General features: G+C 29.8%; 1 protein-coding gene across 2 annotated transcripts in view; it reads left to right on the forward strand.

Moving 5' to 3' along the window:
* Dg (Dystroglycan) overlaps positions 1-23,347 on the forward strand; it is an 81,354-nt gene that overhangs the window by 45,016 nt on the left and 12,991 nt on the right. For both annotated transcript variants that reach the window (XM_075359823.1, XM_075359824.1), the window contains exons 8-14: positions 5,187-5,351; positions 7,964-8,193; positions 11,245-11,391; positions 13,220-13,385; positions 15,707-15,889; positions 18,123-18,338; positions 18,755-18,925. In XM_075359823.1, the coding sequence (XP_075215938.1) occupies positions 5,187-5,351; positions 7,964-8,193; positions 11,245-11,391; positions 13,220-13,385; positions 15,707-15,889; positions 18,123-18,338; positions 18,755-18,925 (1,278 nt within the window). The remainder of the gene's footprint in view (positions 1-5,186; positions 5,352-7,963; positions 8,194-11,244; positions 11,392-13,219; positions 13,386-15,706; positions 15,890-18,122; positions 18,339-18,754; positions 18,926-23,347) is intronic.

The raw sequence follows: 23,347 nt of genomic DNA on the forward strand, positions 1-23,347 counted from the left end.
AAATCTACTCAGAAAAATAATCTCCCAAACATCATCATTAAGTAACTGACTGGAAAGGAACTGCATCAGTGACAGAAATAATGAAAATTACGTACTAAGTTTGGTTTGAATCCAAGGTATGATTCATTGTTCCCAGTCAGGTAATTTATGAATCAGGGTATTCAATCAGGATTGTGTACCTTCTATGCATGGCATCGTACATATTTTCAAGCACATTGCCACATTTCAGTAGTTTTTACAATGTTTTATTTTTCATTACTTCATCAGTCATGGCATTTGAACTAATTTCACATTCATTATCTGACTGAATTAAACTTTAAAGTATTCAGAATGAGATTTAAATAGGATTTGTAGTTTTTGAAATTAATTGATTTGCAGTTTTCCAAAAAATGAAGGAAATATTGTATTTTTTTAAAATTATGACTGCAGTACTGTTATATAGATGTTCGCAAATGATACATACGTTCCAAATATTTTACATTATTTATATTTACCTTTGCTATAATTACATTTAACAATATTTTACATATTCATGAATACATTTTTGTATCATTTTTATTAGGATGATAAAATATATTCTTTAAATAATGATCCTTACAAGGGAGCATGATTGATGTTTATATGTTTTCCCTTCATGACATAAGTAATATATCACTGTAAAATTATATTAAATAAAAAATTGTTTTTTTGTCTTCAGTCATTTGACTGGTTTGATGCAGCTCCAAGATTCCCTATCTAGTGCTACTCGTGGGCTATAGACTAAATTCATTTGATTTTTAAGTTAGTCAGGAGGAAGCAATGAATTTACTTCTTTTTCTTCTTGTTTTGTTTATCTATTTTTGTTTTATTATTATTATTACTGCAAGGATTTCTTTTGAATAATATATTTATTTTAATATATTAACGAGTAAACATATACTGTGTTTCTTTTACAGGAAGTAAAATGTTTCTTATTGTTAATTCGTTATTATTTTTATCTAGCAGTAATATGTTTTAAAATTAAAAAAAAATCCTGTAACATTTTTGTCAGCTTTAAAGAAATTAACTATTAAACTATTTTACTATTTCCTATTTAACTATATGCATATATATTCGCTATTTAACTTTTTACAATATGAAATAATTATTACAAAATAAGTTTTCAATATTTAACATAGAATTAAATATTTTTATGCTCTATGATATTTTATATCATTTAAACTTCCACCTTTTAAAATGCATTATTTTATATTATTGAACTCAACATTATTAGTTGAAGAAAATATCTATTAGTTTTTATTCCTTTTTTTTTAAATGATTAAATATTTTCTACTGAATTCTTATATATATATATATATATATATATATATATATATATATATATATATATATATATATATTTTAACTATTCAATTACGTTAAGATATTATATTTTAATCCATTTTTTAATATTAGTATAAACATACAAGAATTCATGATAAACCTAAGCAATATGTATGATTACTGCAATATTTATTTTACAATGAAGTGTTTTTTTTTTTTTTTTGTTTTTTTTTCAGTCATTTGACTGGTTTCTTCTAACACTTCTTCCACTCTACTTTCAATTCTTCTGTATAGAATTCAAGTTAAGATTTTTGATGCATGGCTAGTTAAACTAATTGTTCTGTATTCTAGGTCTATAAAGGTCTATTACTTCATTACAATGAAGTAATTATATATATGTATGTTATAATTGTTACGATAAAAAGGGGATTACATTCGATTTCACATATATTACTATAAATTTACGCTTGAAATTTGAGTCTTTATGAAAGGAATAATTAGATATTTAAAAATATTTGAAATGATTTTTTCTATCTTAGTGTCAGTGTGTTACAAATCTAAAATACAGAATATTACTATCATTATTACTTTTTTTTTGTCTTCAGTCATTTGACTGGTTTGATGCAGCTCTCCAAGTTCCCTATCTAGTGGTAGTCGTTTCATTTCAGCATACTCTCTACATCCTACATCCCTAACAATTTATTTTACATATTCCAAACGTGGCCTGCCTACACAATTTTTTCCTTCTACCTGTCCTTCCAATATTAAAGCGACCATTCCAGGATGCCTTAGTATGTGGCCTATAAGTCTGTCTCTTCTTTTAACTATATTTTTCCAAATGCTTCTTTCTTCATCTATTTGCCGCAATACCTCTTCATTTGTCACTTTATCCACCCATCTGATTTTTAACATTCTCCTATAGCACTACATTTCAAAAGCTTCTAATCTTTTCTTCTCAGATACTCCGATTGTCCAAGTTTCACTTCCATATAAAGCAACACTCCAAACATATGCTTTCAAACATCTTTTCCTGACATTTAAATTAATTTTTGATGTAAACAAATTATATTTCTTACTGAAGGCTCGTTTCGCTTGTGCTATTCGGCATTTTATATCGCTCCTGCTTCGTCCATCTTTAGTAATTCTACTTCCCAAATAACAAAATTCTTCTACCTCCATAATCTTTTCTCCTCCTATTTTCACACTCAGTGGTCCATCTTTGTTATTTCTACTACATTTCATTACTTTTGTTTTGTTCTTGTTTATTTTCATGCGATAGTTCTTGCGTAGGACTTCATCTACGCCGTTCATTGTTTCTTCTAAATCCTTTTTACACTCTACTAGAATTACTATATCATAAGCAAATCGTTGCATCTTTATCTTTTCACCTTGTACTGTTACTCCGAATCTAAATTGTTCTTTAACATCATTAACTGCTAGTTCCATGTAAAGATTAAAAAGTAACTGAGATAGGGAACATCCTTGTCGGACTCCCTTTCTTATTACGGCTTCTTTCTTATGTTCTTCAATTGTTACTGTTGCTGTATGGTTCCTGTACATGTTAGCAATTGTTCTTCTATCTCTGTATTTGAACCCTAATTTTTTTAAAATGCTGAACATTTTATTCCAGTCTACGTTATCGAATGCCTTTTGTAGGTCTATAAACGCCAAGTATGTTGGTTTGTTTTTCTTTAATCTTCCTTCTACTATTAATCTGAGGCCTAAAATTACTTCCCTTGTCCCTATACTTTTCCTGAAACCAAATTGGTCTTCTCCTAATTGGTCTTCCACTCTCCTCGCAATTCTTCTGTATTCTTCACATTTATCTGCCCCTGCTTTCTTTGGCATCATAACTATAACACTTTTTTTGAAGTCTGATGGAAATTCCCCTTTTTCATAAATATTACACACCAGTTTGTATAATCTATCAATCGCTTCCTGCACTGCGCAGTAATTCTACAGGTATTCCATCTATTCCAGGAGCCTTTCTGCCATTTAAATCCTTTAATGCTCTCTTAAATTCAGATCTCAGTATTGTTTCTCCCATTTCATCCTCCTCAACTTCCTCTTCTTCCTCTATAACAACATTTTCTAATTCATTTCCTCCGTATAACTCTTCAATATATTCCACCCATCTATCGACTTTACCTTTCGTATTATATATTGGTGTACCATTTTTGTTTAACACATTATTAGATTTTAATTTATGTACCCCAAAATTTTCCTTAACTTTCCTGTACGCTCCGTCTATTTTACCAATGTTCATTTCTCTTTCCACTTCTGAATACTTTTCTTTAATCCACTCTTCTTTCGCCAGTTTGCACTTCCTGTTTATAGCATTTCTTAATTGCCGATAGTTCCTTTTACTTTCTTCATCACTAGCATTCTTATATTTTCTACGTTCATCCATCAGCTGCAATATATCGTCTGAAACCCAAGGTTTTCTACCAGTTCTCTTTATTCCGCCTAAGTTTGCTTCTGCTGATTTAAGTATTTCCTTTTTAACATTCTCCCATTCTTCTTCTACATTTTCTACCTTATCTTTTTTACTCAGACCTCTTGCGATGTCCTCCTCAAAATCTTCTTTACCTCCTCTTCCTCAAGTTTCTCTAAATTCCACCGATTCATCTGACACCTTTTCTTGAGGTTTTTAAACCCCAATCTACATTTCATTATCACCAAATTATGGTCACTATCAATGTCTGCTCCAGGGTAAGTTTTGCAGTCAACGAGTTGATTTCTAAATCTTTGCTTAACCATGATATAATCTATCTGATACCTTGCAGTATCGCCTGGCTTTTTCCAAGTGTATATTCTTCCATTATGATTTTTAAATTGGGTGTTGGCAATTACTAAATTATACTTCGTGCAAAATTCTATAAGTCGGTCCCCTCTTTCATTCCTTTTGCCCAGCCCGTATTCACCCACTATATTTTCTTCCTTGCCTTTTCCAATGCTTGCATTCCAATCTCCAACTATTATTAAATTTTCATCTCCTTTTACGTGTTTAATTGCTTCATCAATCTCTTCGTATACACACTCTACCTCATCATCATCATGGGCGCTTGTAGGCATATAGACGTTAACAATCGTTGTCGGTTTAGGTTTTGATTTTATCCTTATTACAATGATTCTATCGCTATGCGTTTTGAAATACTCTACTCTCTTCCCTATCTTCTTGTTCATTATGAAACCTACTCCTGCCTGCCCATTATTTGAAACCGAGTTAATTATTGTAAAATCACCTGACCAAAAGTCGCCTTTTTCTTCCCACCGAACCTCACTAATTCCTACTACATCCACATTTATCCTATCCATTTCCCTTTTTAAATTTTCTAGCCTACCAACCTTTTTTAAACTTCTAACATTCCACGCTCCGACTCGTAGAATGTTATTTTTTAATTTTCTGGTGACCCCTTCCTTAGTAGTCCCCACCCAGAGATCCGAACGGGGGACTAGTTTACCTCCGGAATATTTTACCAAGGAAGGCGCCTCCATCATTGCTATATGAAAATGCAGAGAGCTACATTTGCTTGGAAAAAAAAGCAGCTGTAGTTTTCCATTGCTTTCAGCTGCGCAGTACTCAGAGGACTGAGTGATGTTGATATGACCGTTTAAATCATTCTGACTCACGCCCCTAACAACTACTGAAAGAGCTGCTGCCCTCTTTCAGGAATCATTCCTTAGTCTGGCTCTCAACAGATACCTCTCCGATATGGTTGCACCTTCGGTCCAGCTACTCTGTATCCCTGAGCACTCAAGCCCCCTCACCAACAGCAAGGTCTCATGATTCATAGAGCGAGGAATAAAAAATTATATCAGTAAAATTAATGCGTCTGCTAATTTTTTCAAGCATTTCTAATCTTTTTTTTTTATTTTTACAGTCGCCAGAACGTCCTACTAGTTCTGTAGTAATTGTTGAGGAAGACCATGAGCATGACAGTTATCCATCCTCAAGTCATGTACTGGTTCCTGAAGTTACACGAAGTTATACTTTGGAATCTTCTATTTTACCAGATCTTATTAGTCCAGCTACTGATTCAACTCAGGTATTTATATTTTCTGTATATTTCATATAATAAATCTATTTGTTTATTTTCGAGTTGATTCATTTACTTGATATAATTACTAATTAATTATTCTATTAAGTAAATTACATCGTTTTGTTATAGAATTTTTTTTTGTGAATTTATTATTTTGTTTTAGCAATTGGAGATTAGCTATGAAATAAGACAGTATATATTATGCTTAAAAAATTAAATTATAATTTGATTTAGTCTTTTTGTTTCATTCTATTGCATAGTAATTAGAGTACATTCTTTAACAAAAATAATCTGAGAATTTGATCCTGTGGTATATATTATATGTTCTTTAGAATATGAAAACTGTCATTTAAAATTAAAGAAATGTTGTTTTTTTTTTGTAATTATATTGTAACAAATTTTATACATTAGAAAAAAAAAGTTACTCGATTGGTGCTGAAAGGGATTTTCATAGATTTCATATTGTTTTCACATATAGTAGCTGCCACGTAACAGCCAGTTTGGACGATCAGCTTGCACACACTGCTTCATTATTGTTCTCTGAAATATTGGCACACCATCGTTAGTCATATCTTAGTATCATAAACATGATGCATGATGCTTCGGTAGTAATTGTCCCACTCCAAGTTTGCCATTACTTCTTGGCGACTGTACTTTTATGTAATCTAAATGTTTTATCAGAATTTATAAATACAATACCAAATGTTATAATTTTTGTTATGCAGCTGTAATTAAGATTACCTCAATAAAATAAGAAAGGTTTAAAATAACAGTATGAAAAAAATTTTCTAAACAGTTAGAAAATTACCATTGCCTTGAATTGGAGTAGTCATAATTAGTATAATAAAGTAAAATCAGTGAAAATCACTGATTTTACTGCATTAACCCTTATATTTTTTGCATTTATGTTTTTTGCATTAACCCTTATATATTGATAAATCCATTGGATTGTAATGTCATACTTTGTTACATTAGATTTATTTGCATATTTTTCAATTTCTGTGGATGTAATTTCTTATAATTTATTTTTACTTTCTATAGTTAGAATAATTGGTATATAATTTATTAATTTATCTCTTCACAGATTAATACATTTAAACAATTGAGTTCAGGTTATATTAGATGATTTCATAGACAGAAAAACATTGTTATTAGTTCTATTTTTAATGTTTGACATAACTAATGATTTATGTTACAGATAAAATGTGTCTTAAAAAATTTTTTTTCTTGTTTTTTTATATTCTTAATTTATGTTTAGTAATTTATGTTCTTACAATTAAGTAAGATTATTATTCTAAATAACATGTTTACGTGTTTTGTTTGTAATCTAATAATTGTTTATAGTTCCTTGTTTAATGATGAACCTAGTAAGTTATAAATACTGACAGTAATATGCATAAACAAATACCGGGCACATGTATTTAACCAATTTCAGTAGATTAATTTGCACGCCATTTCTCAAAATAGTTTATTCAAAAGGTAATTTGGATGTAATCTTATTCATCAATTTTAATAAAACTCAGATAAAATAATCTTATACATTCTATAATTTAATTTTACATTAATAATTCTTGATTAAAATTTATGTAAATTAATACAAAAGCTATAGTGAATGTAAATTAGAATACATTTAAATCATATGTCATCTGGTGTGTCTTCTTTTTTAATGAAATATTTATTTTTTATTAATTACATGTATTTGATTAATTAGTTATACATTATTTAAGAAAAAATTATTATTTATGAGAATACTTAGCCACGCTAGTAATATTACTGGCTTATGTGCAATGTTATTCAGATTTAGTTGCCATCGTAGGTGAGAGATCTTTCTATTTATTGCATCATCTTTAATTTGACTTCAAAATTTTTTCATGAGCTTCAAATTTTGAGGATTCTTTTCTGTCTTCCCCTGACAAAAAGTACACTGGCATGCCTTTTGTATAATTTCCTATTTTTTTTTAACTTATTTATATTAAGTCCTTCATATTTTTCCATTACCTCTATTGTTTTTTGGTATTAAAATTAAATTTTGTTAGTTTATTAGTTTATAAAAACTGAAGAGACTTAATTTAAAAAAAATATTATATAAATATAAATATTATAAATATATAAATATATAATATAAATATTTTATATAAATATTATTTCATATGTATAAGAAAATGTTTATTGTTCAGAAAGTAATGCTTTTGCTAATGTCTATTTACTGAAATAAGTTATTTGTTGGAGTGTATGTTAAAATGCTTTTGTTCAATGATTTTTTGCTCGTACTATAAACTTCTGTTAAAAATTGCAGATGTACTCTATGAATAAATAAAATAAATAATATAATTTTGCGTGCACTTATGTCAGTTATTTTATTTTTATTAACATAGAAATTTGCTATTATTTAATTTGCTATTAAGTTAAATACTGAGTTTACTTTAAAAGCTCTTTTAGGTCTCATTCTTACCCTACATATAAAGAATGATTATTTATGTTTTAAGTCATTAAAAAAAAATCTTTGCATAAAAGGTTCAAAAGTTATGTGATTTACTTCAATTTTTTATGTGTATATGGTTGATCAATAGTTCAGTAACAGTTCTACAAAAGTGATTTTTCTTTCATTTTTTTTATAGGCAACTGAGCCAATAGATCATGAAACTACTGTAGGGCTGGAAAGTTCTACCGAGCACATATTTTCTACATATAATGATTCAACACCTAGTCCAACTCCAAATTTGTCTCAGCAGATTACAACAGTGGAAACTACTACTAAAGAGATTGAAATAGAAGAGCCTAAAAATTCTCCTCCTGTTATTGCACATAGACCACCTAAATTAGTTGTTACTGCTGGAAAGATCTTAAGGTAAGAATATATTTTATTTTTAAGCTGTATTATAATAATAAGAATGTTTATGGATAGTGATTTTTTAAAAAAATAAGTATCAGATGTATGATCTCAACTGCTTTTACAAGTTTTATTTATGTTTTTGATAAGACTTGACTAAAAAATGGTGGAATTAATTTTAACAAAATTTAGTGGTTGCTATTACATTAGCTAGGTTAAATACTGAATTTATTGTGAAACTGTAAAAGCTCTTTTAGATCCCATTCTTCCCCTATTCATAAAGAATGGTTATTTATGTTTTATTTTAGAAGTAATTTGGTTCTGTTTGGTGATAGGCTGCTGACTGTAGGTACCTGATGAAGTCCAACCAAGTGATGAAGTGGGTGCAACAGTCCAAAAATATTTACACAACTTTTTGATAGTTAATGGTCTTATATAATGTGTCTGAAAAGTTATTAGACATATCATATTTTCATTTCTCATTATATATCTCTCTTCACGAGAGATTACTTTTAGGTGATATTTTATGTTTTACTAAATTGTTGGAATATTCATAATCAAAAGGAGATTTTAAGTTAAATCTGTTCAGGAATTAAAAAAAAAGTCTGCTGGAGCCAGGTCATGTAATTACATAAGAGAATTGGGTCAATATGATGTCCTTTGGTCAAAATCTCCGGGTGTGTGATTCACAACTGAACAGGTGGATTGTTATGTAGGAGACATTCATTTCAAGAAGTTCTCAAATCTTTTGATTGTTTTTAATATCTTTTTATAACTCTAAATAAGCTTCCCAACTTCATAGTTTGGTCTGGGAGTACAAATTTGTGATAAATCAGATCTTGGGAATCGTAAAGTATGATAGCCTTTTTTTCCCCTTAATTTTGTTGATAAACTTTGATGCTCTTACTTAAGAATCCTTTGTGGAAATTAAACAAAAAATTTAATTTTATATCTACATATTAGAATTTTGTTGCAGAAAGATGTACGATAGTTATATTGGATAAAAAGTTATTCAGATTTAATACACGAGGGATATCTTTAAAGTAAAGACCACTGGGAAATTTCTTTCCTTAAGGTTGGCAAACCTGTGTCGTTCATGGTCATGCTAGAAATGTACACAGTGCATTTTTGTCTGTAAATTGTCTTGTAGTACAGTCTTTGCTACACTGTAAAATGAATAGGAAAATTGATCTTGCTGCCGATTGTGAAATACGTGGAGTCATATGGTTTTTAAACTATCAAAACGTTAAACCAGCTGAAATTCAAGGCAGTTGGTTGCTGTGAAAGATTTAGAAATAACAGAATTAATGCATGATGAAGAACGTTCGGGGAGGCCCTTGATAATCACTGAGGATTTGTTGAAACATATTGATGATGAAATCAGAAAAGATTATCACTCAACAATTTCCAACCTGGCGCTTCTTTTTCTGATGTTTCAAGAGCTGTTATTGGTGGTCACATTGTTCATGATCACTTAGGCTTCAGAAAGGTTTGTGCAGTTGGATGCCGTACGTCTTAATGGAACATCACAAAAAACCTGAGTGGGATCTGCTTTGGAATTTTTGATGAACTACACAGAAAAAGGTGATGGGTTCCAGAAATCGATTGTTACAAGTGATGAAACTGATTTCATATTACATGCCAGAGAGAAAACGGCAGTCAAGTGAATGGCGTCATCCTCAACCACCCACCAGACCAACAAAGGTCAAGTCACAGCCATTACAAACTGATGGCCACAGTCTTTTGGAATCAGTTTGGCATACTGCTGATGGGTTTCATGTCACGTGGAATAGTTAAAAATGCAGAAGCTTACTGTGAAACTCTACGTAAGTTATGGCACGCCATTCAAAATCAGCAATGTGGGTGGCTGACCAATGGCATTGTTCTGCTGCATGATAATGCACGTTTACATGTTGCAGGTTTGACACATGATTTATTGAGAACATTTGGATGAGAAATTTACGATCACCCACCATATAATCTGGACTTAGCTCCTTCTGATTACCATTTGTTTGGGAAATTGGGAAACAACCTCCTTTCACCACTGGTGTTGCTGCTTCTGACTTTATTAATTGTATAAAACAGTCTCTTCGAGCCAAGTGAAAAGATGACTGGACGGCTACTGTTGATAATAAACTCCGGAACATTAAAGATTCTCTGTTGCCATGTGAATCCTCATGCAGAAAAACTTGTCGTGATGAAGTGGTACTCTGTCGATTGCAGTTAGGACACACCAGAGTCACACACAAGTACCTCATGTCAGCAGGACACACACCACTATGCATAAGATGCGACTGTTGTTTAACTGTGCACCACATCCTGTTAGACTGCGTATGTTATGTAGCCGTACATTGCAAATTTAAACTATCCCGAAACATTTGCCTTATCCTAGGCAATGACAGGCAAGTGGTAGATCAGATACTTTCATTCCTTCGGAGAATAAATATGTTTAATAAAATGTAATATTTACTTATATTTAGTATTTGTAGATTAGTTGTAGTTTTTTAGAACATTAATCTTTGTTATCCGTGAAAGGGCCCTTTACACTCCTTTCATATTTTTAAAAAATTTTTATATCTTCGTTTTTCGTTTTAAATAAATTTATTTAAGTGTTAGATTCTGACTGTGATATTAGTTGTAAAATTTACATGATATTAGTTTTAAGTTTTAGTGATATCTTATCTATCATATTAGCTTTAAGTTTCCCATTTTGTTAGCTTTCATTTTTTCCCTTGTACGTGATATTGGTTGCAACTTTTTAGTGATATTAATCTTTAAGTTTTTAGTTTTTTTGTTTTCTTTTTTACTTTAATTTTAATCTAATTTAATTTTTTGTTTTTAAAATTTTTACTTATTAAATTGTTTGAGCTGGGCGATTATAACGCAAAAGCATTTTTTGTCCCCCTCCCCCAAAAAAAAACACCATAAAATGGAGTTTATTGTTCACCCTGAGAATTTACTGTTATTTTTACTGTTACATGAAATTTAGCAACTTAATATGTAGAATGAATGATACGTTATTTTTTATGATTAAAATTTTTTGATGTTATTAATTTTTTCTTAATTTAGGTATACAATACCAGACAATACGTTTAACGATACAGAAGATGGATCCACTAGAAGGTTACATATTGCATTTAAAACTCATGAAGGCAATCCAATTGCACCATATTCTTGGGTCCAGTTCAATTCATACACATTAGAAATTTATTGCTTGTAAGTATTTGTTTTTAAAAAATTAAATTCCACTTGTTGATACAAATTTGAATGCATGTGTGGGCGCATGCACTCACAAGTGCACACGTGGTAGTATTACTACTGACTACACTAATATTTTTAATTTGTTCGATTAATATTTTTAACATTCTTTGCCATGAATTATTTAGTCTTTTTGTTCAGGTGTGGAAAATAAAAATCTTAAAAATTTTATTTTTTTAAGTTTTCTCAGTTTTGTTAATTATTAGTAATTCCAGTTTTGAGAAAAAATATTTTAATTTTTTTGATCTAGTATCAGATCCAAGTAAAACTTGAATCTCATGAAATAAATAAATGAAAAAAAAAATTTGTGATACTGAAATTCTTTCAGCATTTTTATCATGTTTTTTGAAGACCCTGAGTCTAAAATTTATATAAATTTGCTGTAATTTCTAGGATAATTTCTCTTTGATTTATTCTACATCATTTCATGTCTAACATCATTGAAGAATTATTTCAATGAAGTTCTTTAGTATCAAAATTGGTTGTAAGATTAAGTGGATTGATAATGTGTGTCATTTAAGAGAAATTGCTGGAGAGTTTACTTATTACTTTGTAGAAGTAAATTTAATAAAATAAACCTTATGTTATGTTAATAATATATGTTTCTGTTTCTGTAAAAGAGTACTGGTAAGGAAATTCTCACAATTTTTGTATGTAAGAAAGTGAGGACACCTCTATGTATTGAAAAACTTCCAGACCTTTTTTTTATAAATTATGAATTTTTGGTACATATTTTTTTTTTTGTAATTAAATTAATTATTCAGTTATTATTTTCTTACCAGATTAGAAAAATACACGTGTGTATTTTTAAATGATGAGAAGTAGAGGTCTGTTTAAAAATAAAGTAATTTATTTTTAATGTATCTGAAAAAAAGTTGTGGTTTACAGAAAATGAGTACAAAAGAGTATATCTATTTCAGAATAATCTTTGTACCATACAGTCAGCATTTAAAGAAGCCATTGAAAGATTAGGTTGGAAGGTTCTGTTGCATTCATTCTCTAGTTTTTCTCCCTACCTTCCTTTTTTACAGGGGGTCTCAAGGAGTCATTCAGATGATTAATTTTTACTGCAACAAAGAAATCAGAGCAAATGTACAAAACTGATTCGGGTATCAGTATAACATTTTTTTGTTACTGACATGAAGATTTAGTGGTCTGATAGAAGTATGTAATTTGTAGCTTGGTGCTACATTGAAAATTAGTGAATTATTAATTTAATGAATAAACCATACTAAAACAAAAGTTAATTTCCTTAATTATTAAATGACTGTTGTAAAAATTATGTTAAGTCATTTTAAGTTCACTGGGCTGGTCTAGTGGTTAACTGGTCATTGCAAATCAGTTGTGTAACAATTTATTTTCTAAGTGAAATCCTTGTAAATTATTGTGAGATTTGAATCCTAGGAAAAACTAGTTGTTTTTAGGTGGATTTGAATACTAGACAGTGAATATCAGTGTACTTTGGTGGATGGGGTTCAATTAACCAACCACATGTTTCGGGAATGGTCTACCTGAGTTTGTACAAGACACAACGCCTCATTTATTTGTCTTACATATCATCCTCATATACATATTGCGCCGTGGGGGCGTCTTAAAAGAATTTTTTTTCCTAGTGTGTACGTTGCAATCTGTTCAAATAGTGAACAATAAGCAACTCCCAAAGTCTCAAATAGCAGCTCCCAAATAAGAAAAAAAATTCTTTTAAATCTTGTATTATATTGAATCTTAAGTTTACAATATTTTTTTGCATTTCATGTGATAATGTTTATGTATGTCATTTTGATAGGCCACTTGAAGAACATGTCTCAAAATGGTATTTTATTATTGAGGCTACAGACTCGGAAGGTGATTTTGTATCAGATGAATTGGAAATTAAGGTGCAGCATCATAAGGCACATCGTACTGTCACTCATGAAATTACACTGCATCTGCAACCATCCGATCATTCTCCTGTTAGTATTAGTTAGTTATATTTTTTCTTAACTTAAAATAGGTATATTTTTTAAAGGCAATATTTGGAGATAGTTTTATTTATTTTTTTATTTGCAAAATTTCTGTTTAGTTTTAATGATATATGTGTTTCTGTTAATAATGTTTCTGTTAATAATTTATTTATTAATAATTTTTTGTGGTATAAAAAAATGCTGTTATGGAAATTGAAAAAATTTTTTTTTTACATAAGGAAGAAAACCTTTACAATTTATGTTGAAAAAGTTGCAGAATTCTTTTATTTTATAAATTTTTGGTACATTCCTAAAATTGAATGAAGTTGTCTTCTTTTAAATATTCCCCTCTTAGATGATGCATTTCTTCTATTTACATTACCAATTTGTGGAATAGAAGTGGTAATAGAACAATCCAGGAAGACTTCTTTTGGGATTGTCTATAGATTTATCTGCAAATTTTTTTTAATGCATTTAATTTTCTCAAATCAAAACATTTCATTTTATGAAATAAAAAAGTCTGCTAGACTCATGTCAGTAGGTAGGTTATTCATAGTTTTGGCAAAATGTCATGTTCCAAGAGTGATAGTGAGCTGATGAATTTTTGTGATGGAAGGTTCAAGAGTAATAATTGTTTGCTATTTGCAAATTATTATAAAACTGTTTATATGAATCATTTTTTTCACTTATTTATAGATTAATATTAGTTTTTACATGAATTTTGAATTGAGCACTGGTACTTGTATTCTTGTATGATTTGTTTTATATTAGATTGAAAATTGCTATATTTAATTTATTTTTAGTACTTTCTGTAATTATTTGGACCATTTCTAAATTAACCAGTAATTATCTTAGTTATTCCTTACTGTGCGCTATAGAAGGTAACATTTTTATTTAGTGAACTGTTGTACAAGGGTGAATAAAATTTAAACGGTAATTTTTTCTATCTTCACAGCAAGCAGTTCCGAGCTGGATGGTGGAGTGGGGGATAATGCTCAGTGTGTGAGAGAGGGAGAACGAGCTTGGTTAGCTCCTCTACTCTGTTCTGTCATCAGTACAGCTATGAGTGAGCAAGAGATTCCATTGTCTGTTGCACAACGAATAATCATAAAGGTTTTAACTAATGAAGGTGTTAAACCTGCAAAAGTTTTTACTCATTAAAAGGTATAGTTTGGGAATGCTGCACTATCCCAGAACAATGTATATACGTGAGCCAGACAATTTAAGGGTGGGCGAGAAAGTGTAGAAAATGAAAGTCATTATCGACACCCAAGGTCAAGTCTCACAGCTGACAACTTCTTTGCCATTCAAAGAGCTTATCAAAGTTGATTGCCAGTTCACTGTTGAAGAAATTGTGTCAGAAGTGGGTATCAGCTATGGGAGTACTTAATCTACTAACACTGATCATCTTGGCTGTAAAAAAATTAGTACTCGATGGGTTCTAAGGTTGTTGACAAAATCAGTAACAGGTCAACTTGGTGATCTGTGAGAGACTTCTGAATTGATTTTGGCAAGAAGGGGACAATTTTTTGAGTCACATTGTCACGTGTGATGAGACATGGGTCCATCATTACTCTCTGGAGTCAAAAATTGTGAGTAAGGAGTGGCGAAGGCAGGAAGATGGCTGCCCAGTGAAGGCCAAAACCCATTTGTCAGCTGGAAAACTTCTTGCAACTCTAAGGGGAGTTTTACTCATTGATTTTCTCCACAGTCAACGACCATGAATGCGGCTTACTATTGCCAGTTGCTACAGTCAACAAAAGCCGCCTACCAAAACAAAAGACAGGGTATGCTTATCAGAGATGTCATCCTTCTGCACGACAACACCAGGTTGCAGACCGTGATTGTGACAAGGGGTAAATTGATTTGTCCTATGACTATTTTTTGTTTGCGCCCTTGAAAGAATAGCTTGGAGGAAAACAATTAAAAAACAATGAAGACATCGAGCAGCACATGCACAATTGGTTGATGAGTCATTCTCAATCGTTTTATGAACAAGGAATATTCAAGCTTCCAAATTTTTGGTAAAAGTGTGTGGATCGTACAGGAGACTATATAGAGAAATGATGATATGAATTGTGTATATTAATCAGTAAATTTATAAAAAAAGATTACCATTTATATTTGATTCACCCTCGTCTTAGTATTTAATATTTTATTAGATATCTATACTTATGTTCTTATTTATTATATTTCTTTTGTCTTTTCTCTATTTCTTTTGTCTTTTCTCTATTAATTTATTATTCATTATTAATTTCAGTGCATTATTAAACTTCGTTTTTCCAGAACTTGATTATGTTGTCCAGTAATTATTTTTTTTTTGTTTTCAGGTTCAGGGATATTTACCCTTAGATCAGCAAATGTTGATTGTAAATAGGCTGTCTAGTATTTACAATGACCCAGATTCATCTCAGATAACTGTTATTGGTGTTAATTCCACTTCATTCTCATGGACCAATGATTCATTGTCTCGTATTTATTGTCCTAGGAATGAAGTAATTAATCTAGTCAAGGTAAGTTGAGTTTATGGACAAACAAATTGAAGTAAGGGGATGCTTTTCATTGCTAGTTATAAAATTAATTATGAAATTTGGTTTTTAACCGAGAATGCACTGCTTCTAACATCAAGGATATTCTCAAAATGGAGAAGATCTAGCAAAGTTAGTCAGACCTGCACTTGCAGAATTGTTAATGAGAAAGAAAAACTCAAAGTAAAGAAAAAAGGCAGGTGCATTTACCATCTAATGATTGATATATTTACAATCTGTTCAATACTTTGTTATAAAAAAGAATGAACTAAACATTAAGGGTCTATTAGTTGCCATAACCAAATGATCAAGTGACCTAACATGAGACATCCTCCTGTAAACATGTAGCCATTTTCAAGAACAACAATATCCCATGCTTATTATGGGAAATGAGAAGTGAATTGTGAAGTAGTTTTCTGTTACCTTCTTCAATGAGTTAATTATCCTGTGGTGCATTACTAAGCTGAGCCTGCCAAAATAAATTTGATGTGCAGTTCTACAAGTGACATCTTCACTTTGTTCACTATGGACTGGCTTATAGTGAAGATCATTACTCTTAAGTAAAAGACTGTTTGCCCTGCCCTCTTGTATCTTAGTTGGTGTACATGCATACCAACAGTTGTAAGAAAGACTAGTTCTAAAAAAAAGACTAGAAAGACTAGTAAGCAACAGAATTACTATACACCTTATTTTTAAAAAAACTGCTATATATATATATTATTGAAATTAATATTTTTAAGATTCATATTATACCCTTTGATATAAATTAAAAATTTAGTTTTTTTAATATTTAATATACAGTTTAATTTATATTTCAATCATGACTGAGGATTTCAATATTCTATTCTAGTTGGTTTATATTAACAGAATTTAAAATATTATTTAACAGTACAGAGGAATAATATGAATATTAAAAACATTAATTTCAGTAAAATAATATATATATATATATATATATATAAATTCTGCTCAGTAGGATAAAACCAATAACTAAATTGATTTAACTTTAAATCATTCTATGCAAGTTGGCAATTGTGTGATCTGCCATCAAGCTATTTAAATTTGTGAATCGGTAGTACTATGACTTTGTTAAAGTATTATTTTTAAACATTTTCTGATACCCTGTATGTATTTCTTCAACCAGTTTTCCAGTTACTGCCGCATCTAGGGGCATCATTAATGGGGCAGTTAATGATAGCATTTATAATTATTGAGGTTATTATAATTGAGGATGATATTCTTTGAATAATTAAATATTTATAGATTGTTAATTTATTTTATTTCTTTTTTTTAAAAGGGGTAAAAAGAAATTAAATTAATTTCTATGTATTGTGATTTCCGGTGAAAGTTGATGTCAAAAAAATTTGTGGTTATTTAAGATACAGAAAGGTATAGTTTCACCAAGTTTCGTCAAAATTAGATTATTTTTGCGGAAATGAAAAATAAAAATGAAAAAAAAGATTTTTCACAGTTTTCTTGGAAATTTTTAGGTTATGTTAAAAAGTAACCTCTACAAAAGTTGTAGATATTTGCATGATCTACAACTTTTGTATTGGAACATTTTTTTTCAACTCCAACCCTCCAAATCACCCCTCCACCACCTCTGCTCCTGCATTTATTTTTTTTAGTTTATTATAACCCCTTTACAATTTCCACTTATAAAAGTCCAGGTAACAATTTTTTTCTTCTCTAAATGTAATTTGGTTAGACTATGAATATTTGTCAGCCATTGAACCCATAGTTTAAAAAAAAAAAAAATTAATTACACTTCTTTATTATTTTGCTATATTTTGTGTTTACCTTACCCTGTTGCTTTTTTTTCTACATCATCATACCTCTCCTTTAAATAATTTCCCTCTATTGTTTTACCATCAGTTCTAATATTTCTCCCATTCTCATAAATGTTTCATGTTAGATAATTGGTTCAAGCAAAAAAGGATTACCTCACAATAAAATTTATATGATGAGTGACTGTAAAATGCAGACATATTTACAGTAAATAGTGCAAGATAATGAATGAGTTTCTATCTTGCTGTTGTAGTACTTATTTTTAAGCAAGAGCAGTTATAAAAAGTTTAATGAAAAATATAGAAGAATGTGCAGTAATATATATAAATTGAGAGGTGGTATTTTAAATAAGTACCTGGCTTTTTATACTAACAGAAATGTTTTAAAAAATTATGTTTTATTGTTATATCTGTTTATTTTTTTCCTGAAGGTTTTAGCGGAAGATGATGGTAGACCAAAACAATCCATTAAAGAAATATTTTTACCTGAGATTGATGTAGTAAAAGTTACATGGCAAGGTAAAGGCCAGTGTGAAGAGGGCAAAGCTCCTCCGCCAAAGTTGAAAAACTACCCTCCAATACCTCGTAATCAGGTTGATAGGCTCAATGCAACTGTTGGTGAATTGCTTGTCTATGCTGTACCAGAGGTATGTATTATATCTCCACTTAATATTATAGTTATACACACAAATGCACATGCGTGTGCACACACACACACACACACACACACACACACACACACACACACAATAAACAAAGAGTTATACATGTTCTGTAGTATTAATTTTGCCATAACAGCTATTTTTGTACCTTTTTATTTCGTAACATATATTTGGTTGTAATTTCTGTATCTAGTGAACTCTAGAATCTGTCTTACCTTGTTAGGGTGCCCACCTTTTTTGAAAAATATTATTTTGAATATTGACACTTGTAGAGGTTAAATTATTTAACAATATGAATTTGCCCAATTAATTCTTAAAATTAAATTATTTAATCATTGATTTCTATATTTTGCAGTTAACATATTTTAAATATCACATTATTGTATTCTTTCTTATTTCAGGACTCATTTTATGATCCAGAAGATGGCAGTGTTAGAAATTTGAAATTAACTTTATTGAATGTTGATCTTTCTCCAATAGATTCAGCTCACTGGCTGCAGTTTGATGTTAAAAACCAAGAATTTTATGGTATACCCCCTGTAAATGCTAGTAAACGTAAGGAATATCAGTTGGTAAGTAAGCTTATTCATTAAGCTAGTAGAAGAATAAATTATTAAATTTATAATTGTGAAATAGTTTTATTTTTAAATGACAGAATAAATAAACAGAATGCTAATATAAAGATTATGGATTTACAAATGAAACGATTATGCTATTAAAGGTTTTTCTGGGTAAAATATAAAATAGTGTCCAAATATCTTCTCTAATAAGATATTTTCTACTGATGAGAGATTAAAATGCAGAATTAATCTTTTTGTTTACTTTTAGGACTGATATAAAACTATTGGGAAGATACAGAATCTTTGTCATATTTTTAGCAATAGCAGCCTGGAAATTCTTTACAAGTCCTTAGTGATGGGTACATTTTAGAAGTAATTTATACTGATTTCTAATCTAAGAGTCCAGTTGTTTTAGTTCATTGTAATATGTAGTCACTGCATTCAGTGTAAACTTTTAAATGTATAAAATTATTGTTAATAAAATGAACAAATACAGTTTTTTACTTTTTCAAGCTTCAGTTTTTGAAACACCCAGAAACCTTAAAGACCACATTTGGTGAATAACCTGGTGAAGCTGAGGAATTCAATGCTTTAGAAAAATCTGGGTTAGATGTGAAAAATGGGCAGGTCTTGAACCAACTTTCATTTGAATGATTCCCACAGGTGGCAAATTGCATCACAGTGATGACACAGAACCTCCAAGTGGTACTGTTTATTCATAGTTTGGTGGTGTGGTACATATTCATGATGCAAAACTCTGAAAAAAACAAACGGTCAACATCAGTTTTAGCTTCTCCTCCCGTGCTTTGCTTTCTCTGGTATTGGGGATGATGGTGACTTCCAATGTGATACTTGAATAACTATGGTTTTGTGCATCATACCCGTACATCTAAGACTCATAACCAGTTATCACAATCTTAAGGAATTTAGGATCACTGCAGCATATCCTGTCAATGTCAGAATGAATCTTAATCAGTTAAAGCAAAAGCAGCTTTGGTACAAATTTTGTAGCCACTCTGTTCATTCCCAAATAGCCTATTAAAATTGTTTCTTTGGAACCATTGCTAATCTTAGTATGTCATTTACAGTATTATGGGCTGTCAGCTCATGATTTTCATCTGTCCTGTCACATTAACACACAATGGCTGCTGGATGGCAACAGCTGTTGTGCTGTATGAGGTTAAAAAAACCACAAATGCAATCTAGGTATTAGTGCTGTGTTGTACCAAGTTTTACTGCTTGCATTGGAATATTTTTTGAGAAAAACATATGGTTGGATATTTTTTGAAGAGATCTAGTATATAAAATTATAAAACAAATAACAAGCAGTATAACTAACATATTCATTGGCTTTATTAGAATTACGGTATAAATTAAATTAAAAATATTTATACATCATTGTTGTAATGTATTTACAGTTCAAAATTATTTGTTATTTTGTCTGTAGTTTATATTTTAATCAGTATTCAATTTTTATATTGAATATCCTATTAAAAGCAAAAGACTTGTGTCTGTTTTGAAAAGTTTTAGACGGTAATATTAAAAAGTTACAAATTGTTTCCTTAGATTGATGAACTTTCAGTATAGAAGATGGATTAATATCACCATCTTTTTTTTATTATGACCTTTGTCTTCCATTTACCAGTAATCAATGCCATTATGCTTTCATCATCTAAATTACTTTTATTTCTAAAAATTTTCTGTTTAATAATTTACTTCATTAACTTATTAAATATTTTTCTTGTAGTTGTAGTGTAATATTTTTAGACTTAATTGAAAAGCACATCAGCCACAGTTTGGCAACAGTGAAAAAGAAACTTCATCCTACACCATACAAATTGAATCCAGCATATCAAATTTTTTATTTCCTTTCCTTCTTTTTTTTGCATTATTTGCAATGTTAGATGCTTTTGCTAGTTGACTGCCAAAGATCCTATTAATCTCTGTTCCATCAGTTCTAAGGTAAAATTGAAATTATATTTGGTGACATTGTAACCATTATTAATTTTGACCAAATTAGGCTCATAAGGCTTTATTAAGTTGGCTACTTTATTTGTATTTTATACTTTTTATTTTATAAATTTTTTGTTACATCGATGGACAATTTTATAATGCAAGGTTAAATGGATTTATTCAGAGAAGATTGATTGTGGATAATCATGGCATGATTCATTTCTTATCGGTCATTCTTTCAAAAATAAAAATTTTATCGTAGTATGACATCATGCTTGCAATGGGAAAAAGAATAAGAAGGATTTATAATAATACAAGAAGCTCCATTTTGATTTTAATGAAAATTGGGTAAAAAATTTATCAACTGTAATGATTCCTGATTTTGTGAAGCGGACGCTGGGTTTAGGCCCTAGGTTTGCTTTGCCTGTTTATGGGGTGTGTGATGAAAATAAAAAAAGGATTGTTTGTAGGCCTTTTCTGATTAATAAAATAATAGCAAACATTGAAAATGGTATCAGAAATTTGCCAATGAAGTGGTAAAGAATGAAATCCGAAGGAATGTTTTTTAGAATTTTTCAAAATTTTAAAAATATTCTGGAGATATGTTTGTCCAGAAGTTATATCGAAATAAATTTTAAACTGCTCAGGCAAGGCGGGAGATTGAAGGGATTGTTGATGATGCGTTGAGGACTAGGAGGTTTTTGAAGCAAAATAAGGATGTTTTGGTCATTAATGCGGATAAGAGTAATAAAAGTGTTATAATGGATTCTAACCAATATAGAGAAAAAATGAATGATTTGTTGGGAGATCGGGAGACTTATAGACTTATTAGATCTGACTGTACTAGTAAATTACAAAAGGAAAATAATATAATAATAAAAAAATTATTAAAAAATAAATATGTATCGAAAGTAGAAGAACGTAGGTTATGCATTAATAATGTAAAACACCAAAGATCTATGGTTTAATTAAGTTGCATAAGGTTGGTTGCCTGATGAGGCCTGTAGTTAGTTGCATTCAGTCACCTACATATGGGTTGTCAAAATTTTTAGTTGAAATTTTACAAAATGTTGTTGGTAATACGGAGTTTACTATTAAAGATTCGTGGAGTTTCCATAGGTTTATTGTGGAACAAAATATTCCAGGGTTGTTGCTTGGAGCCGATTATTCATAAAAAGGCTGTAGTGGTTGGTTTGGTAGATAGAATTTTGTGTTTTACAGATCCTAAAGAAAGACCGATAATAATTAAAAAAGTTAGAGAGTTGCTTTTGGAAAATAACTATATCAAAAGTTTTATTGATAAAATTTTGAAGTATAGAATTCACAGGCTTTACAATACCTTTTCTTATAAAAAAAGAAAAGAAAAATATTCAAAAAGTTTTTAAAAATAGACTGATGGTGGCTCATAGTACATACAACATGATTGGTAACATTTTTCCAAAATTAAAGGCGCCAACAAAGAAGCAAAATCAGTCTAATATTGTGTACAATATACCGTGTAGTGGTTGTTCAGCATGTTATATTGGACAAACATATAAACATATGGACAAACATATTTTTAAAAAAAATTGAGGCACATAAATATAGGAAAAATGAAATTACTGCATTGAATAAGCATGAAAAAGCCAAAAGACATAAATTTGGTTTTGATAAAGTAAAAATTTTAGAAAGGGAACCTAATTTCATAAAAAGAAATATATTGGAGATGATCCAATATTAAAAAGGATATAAATTCTATAAATAATAGAATGGACATATCTGATTTAAGTATTATATATGCTAATGTGTTTTAATAGATAAAAATGGGTTGTGTATTTTTGGTTATTTGTTGGGTTTTTTTTGTATAGTTTAGGTTTATTAATTTAGGATTACTATTTCTTGTTTTGGGTTTAACTTAATGTTATCATTGGATTGGTAATCCAATGGTTGGTGTATCTATGAAAATGATAACGATAACATTTTTAGTTGTGGGAGTTTTTGTTTTTATTGGATTAGGTGGTGGAGGTTTATAAGTGTTTGCTGGTGTTGTTTTTTGTCATTTGTGGTTTGTCTTGATAAAGTCCTACATCTTGGACGAAACGTTGAGGTTGTATGCTTTTGTTTTTGTTTGTTTGGTTGTTGACCTACTGGATTGCATTAGAAAATTTTCTATTAATTTGTATAATTTTCTAACTTATTTAGTTTTATATATATATATATATATATATATATATATAAATAAAAGAAACTCTTAAATTTGTTAAATGTTCGTAGTTAACCAAACTGAGAAGAATATATAAAATCAAAATTGAAATAAATTGACTAGTATTTCTTTAAAAGCCCTGATTTTCCTTCACGTAAACTATTAGGAGCAGAGTTTAACCAAATCAGTTTTTTTATCTTGCTGAAGTTCTTGGAGAATCTATATAATGTAAAAAATAAAAATAGTTACTTAAAAAAATTAAAATGTGGTGTTGGCTACATGGAATTTTAACCATTTAT

The sequence above is a fragment of the Lycorma delicatula genome, chromosome 3, assembly GCF_047948215.1.
Source record: "Lycorma delicatula isolate Av1 chromosome 3, ASM4794821v1, whole genome shotgun sequence".
Lineage (NCBI taxonomy): Eukaryota > Metazoa > Arthropoda > Insecta > Hemiptera > Fulgoridae > Lycorma > Lycorma delicatula.